This window comes from Muntiacus reevesi, chromosome 1 (genome assembly GCF_963930625.1).
Source record: "Muntiacus reevesi chromosome 1, mMunRee1.1, whole genome shotgun sequence".
NCBI lineage: Eukaryota > Metazoa > Chordata > Mammalia > Artiodactyla > Cervidae > Muntiacus > Muntiacus reevesi.
In genome coordinates this window covers 38,994,739-39,006,996 of record NC_089249.1, presented here as the reverse complement: position 1 = coordinate 39,006,996, position 12,258 = coordinate 38,994,739, and the positions used below count along the sequence as shown (strand labels likewise).

At 41.3% G+C, this 12,258-nt stretch overlaps 1 protein-coding gene across 2 annotated transcripts in view; it reads left to right on the top strand.

Annotated features, from left to right (window-relative positions):
- Positions 1-12,258, top strand: part of PTPRO (protein tyrosine phosphatase receptor type O) — a 262,845-nt gene that overhangs the window by 225,433 nt on the left and 25,154 nt on the right. For both annotated transcript variants that reach the window (XM_065940798.1, XM_065940791.1), the window contains exon 19: positions 10,079-10,169. In XM_065940798.1, coding sequence (XP_065796870.1) covers positions 10,079-10,169 — 91 coding nt within the window. The remainder of the gene's footprint in view (positions 1-10,078; positions 10,170-12,258) is intronic.

Sequence of the window (12,258 nt, the reverse complement as noted above, 5' to 3'; positions counted from 1 at the left end):
CTTACTGGAACCACGTGGCTAAACCAGAGAGAACATTATTCCCAAAATCATTATGTTGAATTATGTTCAGTTTAAAAAATGGCAACCCACTCCAATATTCCTGCCTGGAGAATCCCATGGACAGAGGAGCCTGGCAGGCTACAGTCCATGGGGTCGCAGGGAGTTGGACATGACTGAGTGACTATCACTCGGTTGAAAATCTAAACTGTTGCTATGCATGCTTGCATCAGTCATGTCTGACTCTTTGTGACCCCATGGACTGTAAACCACCAGGCTCCTCTGTCCATGGGGTTCTCCAGGCAAGCATACGAGAGTGGGTAGCTCTTCCCTTCTCCAGAGGATCTTCCTGATTCAAGGATTGAGAACCTGGGTCTCTTGCATTGCAGGCAGATTCTGCATTTCTCAGATTACTATCTGAGCCACCAGGGAAGCCCATACACACATATATAATATATGTTTAATTATATTATTATGGAATCATATGCTATATGATTATTATGCTGTTATATTTTATAGTTATTATAATTATACTGTATATGATATTATCCTATATATGATCATATAATAAAAGATAGGTGATAAATAAATATAGAGACAAATGGAAGGATTTATTGGAAGGAATTGGTTCACACAATTGTGGAAGCTGGCCAGTCTTGAAATCTGTAAGGGGTCTAGGGATAAGATGATGCTGCCACCCAAGTCCAAAGGCAATCTAAACAGAAATTCTCCTTTGTCAGTGGTCATCGATCTTTTTTCTGAGACCTTCAACTAAGTGAATAAGATCCACTGGTTTTATAGAGGTTAATCTACTTTCTCAAGTTTACTGATTTAAATGTTAATTGCAACTAAAAAATACCTTCACCCAACATCTAGACTGATGTTTGACCAAGCACGTGGTGCTAGAGTGTAGCCAAGTTAATGCATAGAATCAGCCATCACACCATGACTTGGAGACATGTTTAATGTTTTTATTTATTATTAATCTTTTTTGCATATTCCTTTGTTCTTAGAACATTATTGGTAAAACATGTAATTTATTTTGTGCCTAGTTCTGATATTGTATCTCTGCTCTGGTGAGAAAATACAGATTACTCTCTAGAAGCCTGTATTCAATCACAGGCTCAGATTGTAGGTTTTGGACTAACATTTACTTAAGCTGTGACCCAGTGGTCTGACTCACTTCCTTTTTCATTTGACAACCTCCCAGGAGTTGACAACCTTCAGCTCAACCCCATCCCCGCATTCTCAGGTTCAGAGTCAGAGGAACCTCATCTGTTTTCAAAGATCCATTGTACACACTTGATTTCAGGGTGCACATCAAACCTTTCACATGGCAGCCCTCAAACTTTCCAGAACTTGATCATTAATGGAGGCTTAAGAACGAAAAATGTTTCTTGCTCTAATGGGACCTCAAGAGCATTTCTTGTTGTTGTGGAGTTCAGTCATTAAGTCCTGTCCAACTCTGCGACTCCATGAACTGCAGCACGCCCAGCTCCTCTGTCCTCTGCTGTCTCCTGGAGTTTGCTCAGATTCAGGTCTATTGAGTTCAAGAGATGGCTGAATCAATTAAACTAGCTAAAGTCAGTATCTGTACAGTTATTTGTTCCATTTATATTAATGCTTATTCACTTTGTATCCATATTCATATTCATTCAAAGTGACAAAATACACTTTGTCAAATGTATTCACTTTGACACTGACCTTGAAAGATCATGCTCATATTGAGAAATTACATCATTTATAAGCGTCACACAAATTGAAACTAATGTCTGGGTTTGCATGTGTTAGCAGCACAACTGCAGGTCATACATGAAGCTACATGCGTGTGTGCCCAGATGCTAAGTCGTGTGCCACTCTTTGCGATCTTGTGGAAATGTAGCCCACCAGGTTCCTCTATCCATGGGATTTCCCAGGCAAGAATATTGGAGCCAGGTTGCCGTTTCCTTCTCCAGGGGATCTTCCCGACTCAGGGATGGAACCTGCGTCTCCTGCATTGCAAGCAGATTCTTTACCACTGAGCCTCCTAGGAAGGCCAACATGAAGCTATACTAGTTGCTAATTTTCATTTTCAGAACAAATTCCTTTTTTAACTTTACATCTGATTTTGAATATGCTGAAAAGATTGATTATCCTTCTGATGAAAACATACATCTTTTCTTAAGGAGATTTGAGATCCAGGGATTAGATTCAATTCCTCATTTCCTGTGTCTCATGTTGAGAATGTTTTGAAGATCCAGACTTTAGAGCTTGGAATTGGAGAGCCCATGAGATGCGGCACATATTGCTCATTTTGCCTTTAATTTCTGTGCTTTGTGTTTGACTGGGATGCCAGGGAGAGTCCTCACCACCTTTGCTTAGAAATGTGGCTGTAAAGGTCAAAACAAAACTATACCACTTGCCACATGGTTCACAGGAGATGACCTTTGATATCTTGTTATTTGTAGCTGTTTTTACTTGTTTCAGTCCAGTTCCCTGGAGATCTACCTGCAGCACTGTTGAAATAAATCAACTCAAATCTTCAACAGTCTTATACCAGGAGTCTGACTTTGTTCCCAGACCTGATTTTTCTCTGCTCTCCCTCCTTGCCTCGGTTTGATCTCAGCTTCCAAGTGCCAGTACTAGTAATTTGTCCAGTGATTGGAGTATTTCCCTTAAATCCCATCCTAGAATCCAGGGCCCTACTAGCTACTGCTAGACTTTCCTGAGGCTGACTTTGTTCTTTCCTGGTCTTCCATTGTGTCCAAGTTTCCCATTCTCCCTTCAGAGTACCTGTTAAAGTTTGACTCATGTTGTCCAAAAGATATGTTCAAATCCTAATCACTCATTCCTCAGAATGTGACCTTATTTGGAAATAGAGTTATTGCAGATGTAATTAAAGTGAATGAGTCCCTACTGGAGGAGGGTAGGCTCTTAATTCAATATATCTGGTGTCCTTATGAAAATATAGAAGACACAGAGATAAAGAAGAAGACCATGTGATGGCAAAGGCAGAGACTGAACTTGGAATCAGGCACTTGCAAGTGAGGGAGCACGAAGGATTGCCAGCAAACCTTCAGAAGCTAGGGAGAGGCAAAGAAGGATGCGCCTATAGGTTCAAGAGGACATATGTCCCTGCTGGCACCTTGATTTGGGGTTTCTAGCCTTCTTTATTATGAGATGAGAAATTCCTGTTATTTTTAAGCCACCCAGCTTGTGGCACTTTGTTATGACAGCCCTATGGAACTAATACAGAACCTCACTAGATACCTTGTTCTAAATCCTGTCTTCTCCCTTTGGATTTACCTGAAAAGTAACCAGTCCCACAGGACCTTTCACTTGCCATAGATGGAACCTCTCATGTCAGCACCACAGGTCCCATTGCTTCTCCTGGCTTGTCTTGTCTTGTCCTCTAGCTCATGCGACTCTAAGGTCCAACCTTATCCCAAAGCAAGCAAGTGCTTCTTAGCTGCTGACATTGTTATAGACTCTAAAGCCAGAATACAACTAGTGCTCTTCTCAGAGGATGGTGATCTGTGTTATGGACTGAAGGTGTCCCCACTTGTCACATTCACATGTGGAAGTCCAAGCCCCAGTGTGGTGGTATTCGGAGATGGAGCCTTTGGGAGATAGGGTTAGATAAGATCATGGGGATGGAGCCCTCATGATGGGATTAATTCCCTTGTGTTAATAAGAAGAGGCACCAGAGACCTTGCTCTCTCTTCCTCCCAATGCCCACCACGTGCACACGAACAAGAGATCATGTGAGCACACAGCCAATGTGGTGGCCACTTGCAAATGAAGGGAAGCCTCACAATGAAACCTACTTCGAAGTGAAAGTGAAAATGTTAGTCACTTACCATTAGACTTACTGTACATTATGTATACATATATACACACACACACACACACATACACATACACACCTATATATGTGTGTGTGTGTGTGTGTGTGTGAGTTTTCAGTAGTGTCTGACTCTTTGCAACCTCATGGACTGTGTAACCCATGAGGTTCCTCTGTCTATGGGATTCTCCAGTAAGAACACTGGAGTGGGTAGCCATTCCCTTCTCCAGGAGATCTTCCTGACCCAGGAATCAAACCCAGGACTCCACTTTGCAGACAGGTTCTTTATCATTTGAGCCACCGGGGAAGCCCCAAAGCCTACCTTGCCAGTACCATGTTCTTGGACATCTTAGCTTCCAGAACTATGACAAGTGCATTTCTGTTCCAGCTGCTCAGCCTGTGGTGTTTTCTTACAGCAACCCCACCTGACAAATACAGTGCATGTGTTTGCTCTGATTTTCAAGACTATGCTTCAAACACGGCCAACGCAGCACAGACTGCCACTGCCTTCAGTCACTCTGTTAGTTTTCTAGGGGGCCGCCACAACAAATTGCCGTAATCTTGATTCCTTAAAGCAACAGAAATGTGCTTTCTCACAGTTCTAGAGGCCAGATGTCTAAAATTAAAGTGCTAGCAAGACCATGCTCCCTCCGAAGGCTCAAAGGGAGTATCTCTTTTGTCTCTTTCAGCTTCTGGTGGACCTAGGCATCTTTGGCTTGTAGCTCTATAGCTCTAATCAATGCCTTCATCCTCATATGGCTCTCTTCTTCTCTCTTTTATCTTCTTCTGTTTTATTTGATTTTGTTTTATTTTACTCTATTTTATTTAATGTTGGACATTGCCTCCATCTTTTTTTTCTTGATCATGCCACATGGCATGTGGGACTTTAGTTCTTTGACCAGGGATTAAACCCACATACACTGCATTAGAAGCCTGGAGTCTTAACCACTGGACCGCCAGGAAATTCCTTCCTGGGGACTTTTATAAGGACACTTACTATTAGCTTCAGAACCCATCCAAATAATACAAAATGATCTTATCTTGTGATTCTTAATTACAACTGCAAAGACTCTTTCTTAACAAGGTTCCAATGTGGACATATCTTTGGAGGGATCACATTTAACCCACAATATATGACTGAGTAGTAACCTAGGAAAAATCCCACAATGATAAATTATATTAGAAACAAAACTGGCAAAAGAAAATTCAAAAATGATTTATGTGGGTTTCAGGCTATCACCTCGTACTTTACGCTCATGAAGATTTAAGCCACTGGAGTTTCCATCTGGCTGGAAAGAAAATAACTGCGAAGCTACTGGGCTAGAAACTTAGTATTTACTTTCCTACTTAGTGACAGGCTAAATTACAAAAGATTGCAAGGCATTTTGTGTACCCCTGCCTTCCCTGCTTTGCTGCAATTTAACTTTGGCAATTTACGTTTACAGTGTTCAGCCAATTAAACATCTCTTATCAACCTAAGGCATTTATAGCAGAAAGGCAGCAGGCAATTAAAGTTCTATCAGCTAGTCAGCTTCCATATGTGCTCCAGCGCTCCCCCTCAATCTGTTTCCACAGTTTCTTTTCATACCGGAGGCCTTTTCCTGTGGTTGATCAGTCTGTCTGCAAAGTGAGGGCTTATCGGAGAGAGTTGTACAGTTAGCATAAATGGCAAGGGAGGGAGAAATAACGGAGCCAGACAAAGCAAAACAAAGAATCCTAGCAGGAGCATTTCACAGCCATGATCAGTAAGTGTTGCATTGATATTTACTAAGCTTAATCATTCCATTTGATAGTCACCAAATATCAGAGAGGTATGGAAAAATTATTAACCTTATCTTACACATACTTAAACTAACAGGTTACAGAGAATTAAACAGTGAGAGAACTAGTTAACCTACTATTTCAAGACCCTACAGTTGATAAGGGCTTCCCAGGCAGCTCAGTGGTAAAGAAATAGGTCCACCAATACAGGAGACACAGATTCGATCTCTGGGTCGGGAAGATCCCCTGGCAGAGGAAATGGCAATCCACTCCAGCATTCTTGCCTGGAAAATCCCACGGACAGAGGAGCCTGGTGGACTCCATGGGGTCACAAAGAGTTGGACATGACTGGGCATACATGCACACATACTTTATAAGTGTTCCACCAAAATAAGTCAGGTATTTACATAAATAGACAAGTTTATTTATATAACTTTATTTAAATAAAATAGATAAAAATATAGACAGTTTTATCTATAAAGACACTCCCCAAAGGAGGTATGTTTCCAAAATATTTTAAGCAAAGGAATCATCATTTAAGTCAGCTTAGAGCTGCCAAAAGGAGGTAACCTAAAAATAACACTGGTTAGGTTGAAGTTTGCTAAAAATAAGTTTTGGTTCTTAGGAGAACAATATAATCAGTTTTTGACAATCCTTTTTAAAATGGGAAAAAAAAACAGTTAGGAAAAATGACAAACTTCTGTTTGATGGCATTTGGCAAGCAAGGATTTTGACTGAGATAGAAAAAACATCCAAATGTGTAAATTTAAAATCAAAGTCAGCACTGTTGGTCTTGAGATTGACTTCGACTTGGGCCAACAGCTTGACATTTTGTGAGCTTGAAAAGCCAAAAGTGATAAAAAAAATCAAAGGAAGAGAGGAATCTGGATAATCAAGTCAGTTCATCCATGCTGTCTACAGCTTGCATTCCAGTTTCATTTAGCACACACCCTAAGCTACCGACGAACTTCTTTGTGGATGCAGCAGGAGTCCCAAGAAATGGGTGCCTACAATATTTGCTTTGCATGAGTACTTGAATCAAGACACTAAAGGCGCGCACACACACACCACACACACACAAAGTTTTCCTGTTCAATCTCTCAAAACATGATCAAATGTCTCCAGCTCCTCTCAAAAGTCTTTCAAAGGCGCTCCAAAATTCCTTCCCCTGAAAAGTATTCCTCCAGCTTCTGATTCTTTGAAGTAATAATTGGGAGGAATCATGAAGAGTAGCATCCTATGCATGCTCAGTCGCTTCAGTTGTGTCCACTCTTTGCGACCCTGTGGACTGTAGCCTGCCAGGCTCCTCTGTCCTTGTGACTCTCCAGGTGAGAATACTGGGGTGGGTTGTCATGGACTCTTCCAGCTGGTCTTCCCAATCCAGGGATTAAACCTGTGTCTCCTGCGTCTTCTGCATTGTAGGCAGATTCTTTACCACTGAGCCACTGGGGAAGCCCCAGCATCCCATATAAGTAAATAAAATTTCCAGCAAGTGGTGTCTGTACTTCTTCAGTTAATAGTCTTTTAGAAAAATGCATACTATGTATGTAACCCCATTTGTAGTTGGTTACATAGACATATGGTTATGTAACATTGCCTTCAGGTTTGTACGGGATCTGCTGCATTGGTTATGCACTGCACAACTCCAGGGAGCACCATTCTTGTAGACCACAGCGTAAATGACGCCTCTTGGGCAATTCAGGTAGTCTGACTCCAACCCCTTGTTTCCTTCCACACACATAACATAGCAGCTCAGAAACCACCTTTTCCATTAATGTAGACTTTCTGAGGTATGTTGGTTGTTTATATAAAAATTGCTGTAACAATGCAGTTTCTGATAACAGAATTTATAATAGTCCTGATAAACACAAGCAAATATTTGAATGCTCCTATTTTCATGGAAGGGTTCACCTACCCACTATTGCTCCATCCTTATTTTGCAGTTTCATTATCAGTTGTTGTTCAGTTGCTGAGTTGTGTCCTACTCCTTATGACCCCATGGACTGCCTCACACCAGACTTCCCTGACCTTCACCGTCTCCCTGAGCTTGCTCAAACTCACATCCATTGAGTTGGTGATGCCATTGAACCATCTCATCCTCTGTCACCTCCTTCTCCTCCTGCCCTCAATATTTCCCAGCATCAAGATCTTTTCTAGTGAGTCGGCTTTTCACATTAGGTGGCTAAAGTATTGTAGCTTCAGCTTCAGTATCAATCTTTCCAATGAATACTCAGGATTAATTTCCTTTAGGATGAACTGGTTGGATCTCCTTGCTGTGCAAGGGACTCTCAAGAGTCTTCTCCAACACCACAGTTCAAAAGCATCAATTCCTTGGAGCTTAGCCTTCTTTATGGTTCAACTCTCACATCCATACATGACTACTGGGAAAACCATAGCTTTGACTATAAGGACCTTTGTTGGCGAAGAAATGTCTCTGCTTTTTAATACACTGTCTAGATTTATCATAGTTTTTCTTCCAAGGAGCAAGAGTCTTTTAATTTCATGGCTGCAGTTAACCATCTGCAGTGATTTTGGAACCCGAGAAAATAAAGTCTGTCACTGTTTCCATTGTTTCTCCATCTATCTGCCATGAAGTGATAGGACTGGATGCCATGATCTTAGTTTTCTGAATGTTGAGTTTTAAGCCAGCTTTTTCACTCTCTTCTTTCACTTTCATCAAGAGGCTCTTTAGTTCTTCTTCACTTTCTGCCATAAGGGTGGTGTCTTCTGCATATCTGAGGTTATTGATATTTCTCCTGTCAATCTTGGTCACAACTTGTGCTTCATCCAGTCTGTCATTTTGGTTGATGTACTCTGCATGTAAGTTAAATAAACAGGTTGACAATATACAGCCTTGATGTACTCCTTTCCTTATTTGGAACCAATCTGTTGTTCCATGTCTGGTTCTAACTGTTTCTTCTTGACCTACATATAGGTTTCTCAGGAGGCAAGTAAGGCGGTCTGGTATTCCCATCTCTTTAAGAATTTTCCACAGTTTGTTGTGATCCACCTAGTTAAAGGCTTTAGCATAGTCAGTGAAGCAGAAGGAGATGTTTTTCTGGAATTCTCTTGCTTTTTCTATGATCCAACAGATCATAGAACAGACAGACTTCTAGTGACTGTCAATCCAATATCTTGTAACATGGAGAGTGTCCCATACTTTTTGTTCCTCACTCTCTCCTTTATTATACTTTCTTGAAAGTTCATTGCTTATAGGAGAAATACCTACAATTTCTCATGCAATAGGCTCCCCTGGTGGCTCAGATGGTAAAGCGACTACCTGCAATGCAGAAGACCCAGGTTCGATCCCTGGGTCGGGAAAGTCCTCTGGAGAAGGAAATGGCAACCCACTCCAGTACTCTTGCCTGCAAAATTCCATGGATGGAGGAGCCTGACGGGCTACAGTCCATGGGATCACAAAGAGTCAGACACGGCTGAGCGACTTCACTTTTTCTCTCTTTCTCATAGAATAGGAAATATTTTTGCAAGCTGCATAAATTTCGAGTTACCTTGTATCTCCTGAAAACTCTGAAATGTATCTGTTTTCAAATCTTCCACACCCTGAGAGTGTACACACAATTTTTACCTTCTCTCAGGGATCACTTAGCTATCCAAGGTATTTATATATTACATTAGTTAGCCACAATTGCAGTAAAACTGCATAAGAAATGACCTCAAAATGTCGGTGACCTACAACACTTATTTTTCTCACTTATGGGGCTGGGGGACAGCTGAGATGGTTCTGCTTCAGGCTGTGAGTCAGGGTCAGGTCTGTTCCATGTGTCTTCTCCTCCTGGGATCAGCAGTTTCTCTGGGCACATTCTTTTCCACCATATGGCAGAAGCCCAGGCAAGCAAATCAAGCTGAGCAAACACATTTAAAACTTCAGATTGGACATGAGTTCCACCCAGCTTCATTGGCCAAAAGCAGAGTGATGGCAGTAGAATGGGGAAGTACACTCTGTTTCAAAAGGGAGCCAAAGGAAAAGTGAAAGTGTTAGTCACTCAGTCGTGTCTGACTCTATGACCCTATGGACTATAACCCACCAGACTCCTCTGTCCATGGGATTTTCCAGGCAAGAATACTGGAGTGGATTGCCATTTCCTCTTCCAGGGGGTATTCCAGACTCAGGAATAAAACCTGGGTACCCTGCATTGCAGACAGATTCTCTACCATCTGAGCCACCAGGGAAGCCCCTGCAACATCATAAGGCAAAGGGGTGTGATCACTGTAGTAGTTCTATTAGAGGCAGGAAGTGAAAAATAATCCACTATGAGCAATAAACCAGTGTGAACAATAATCCAGTTCCACAGGAGTGGGATTGCTAGATCATGTGGTAACTCTATTTTTAGTTTTTAAGGAAACTCTACACTGTACAACATACTGGCTATACTTTTCCACTCTAAATTTTAATATTTTTCTTCTTATTCTTTGCAAATGACTTCTATCAAATAATCCCTCTGATGGAATCTTAAATCTTTTCTCTGTCATTTACAGGAATTGAAGTTGATTGGGCTGGATATTCCACACTTTGCTGCAGACCTTCCACTGAACCGATGTAAAAATCGTTACACAAACATCCTGCCATGTAAGACGGTCAATTATGCTGATCCTGCTCTTGTTTCCAAAGGCTGAAGGGCTGTCATGCCAGATGAATCAGTTCCACCAATCTCTAGCCAGGCCAGGAATGATCTGTATCCTCAAGGCCATGTCTGCAATTGCATTGATCGCGTTGGTGCTTTGATATCATTAGATCTTGTTGTGTGTAGGAAGATTTAATTATCATGCTTTTAAATGAATTATATCTGAACAGAAAAAACTGACCCTTTGACCCTTTGGAGATCAAAACATCTTAGCCAAATAAGGAATAAGATAAACTGTGCTCATAACCTATTTTCAGTCAATTCATTGACAGTGGAAGGAGGCAAATAGAAAAGAAATGCAAGGTGTGAAAAAGGCTTCTTTCTTACTTCTGGCAAGTTCTTCTGTTCCTTGGGATTTTGCAGTAAAACCAACATTCAAAGAAAAAGTAACACAAAATACTTAATAGGACCGTTAAAACACATTCTAACATAGATTTAGCATTCCTCTCTGATACACTCTAGTGGGGGCTAGGAAAGAAGAGAAAAGTGCAAACCTTTACAAAGAGAAGCCTCCTTCATGTGGGTTTTTTACAAAATTAGTTAGGATTAATATTGTCATGAGCTTCCCTGGTGGCTCAGTGGTAAAGAATCTGCCTGCAATTCAGGAGGTGCGGAGCTGCAGGTTCGATCCTGGTGTCAGGAAGATCCCCTGGAGGAGGGGATGACAGCCCACTCCAGTATTCTTGCCTGGAGAGTCCCATGGACAGAGGAGCCTGGCAGGCTGCACAGTCCATGGGGTTGCACAGAGTCAGAGAAGACTGAAGCGCCAGCATAGCACAGCACAATATTATCATCTAACACTTTACATCCTCATGCATTTCAGGATGTATTATCTTCATTTGAAGTTCATTTACAAAAAACCCATCAACACCATCTTCTTTTCTCTAGGCTTCCCAGAGGTAGTGAATTCTCTGGATATCCCTGAAAGTGAAAGTTGCTCAGTCGTGTCCGACTCTTTGCTACTCCGTGAACTGTGGAATTCCCCAGGCCAGAATACTGGAGTGGGTAGCCTTTCCATTCTCCAGGGCATCTTCCCAACTCAGGAACCAAACCCAGGGCTCCCGCATTGTGGGCGGATTCTTTACCAGCTGAGCCACAAGGGAAGCCCAAGGATACTGGAGTGGGTAGCCTAGCCCTTCTCCAATGGATCTTCCCAACCCAGGAATCGAACGGGGGTCCCCTGAATTACGGGCAGATTCTTGACCAACTGAGATATCAGGGAAGACTTGAGTGAAATGGAAATCCTAGGTTTAGGCTTCGTTCGATAGCCTTCAAACAACCTACCGGATATTTTAGTTCCTGTCCATATTCTCCACAATTCCCTGCAAAAGCTAGAGACCACTCTTAAGAACAGGAGGGCTGGTGGGGAGGAAATAGTGGTTGGGAGATATTTATATATTTATTTAAACAAGAAACTAAGATTGAGATATGGCTAAAATATAAAGCCAAAATAAATTTTATCTACCTATCCTACCACTGACAAATTTAACTTGATTTGGAGTACAAATACTGAGTACAAAATTGTCTTGACAAGTCTTCATTACACTCTGAATGTTTTTCTTTTTTTTCTCTTTTGTTTGTATCTGTTAATCCAAAACTCCTAATTTATCCCCCATCTCCCCGCCCCCCCACTCATTTCCCCTTTGGTAACTATAAACTTATTTTCTATATCTGTGAGTCCATTTCTGTGTTATAAATAAGTTCATTTGCATCTTTTTCTTTTTTAGATTCTACATAAAAGTGATATGTGATATTTGTCTTTTTTCATCTGACTTACTTCATTTAGTATGGTATCTCTAGTCCATCTAAAGTTGCTATAAATGAAATTATTTCATTCTTTTTTTATGCCTGAGTGAAATTCCATTTTGCATGTTTACCACATCTTCTTTATCCATTCATCTGTTGACAGACACTTAGGTTGTTTACATGTCTTGGTTATTGTTAGAAGTGCTGCACTGAACATTAGGGTGCATGCATCTTTTCAAATTAAAGTTTTCATCTTTTCCAGATATATGCCCAGGATGGGATTGCTGG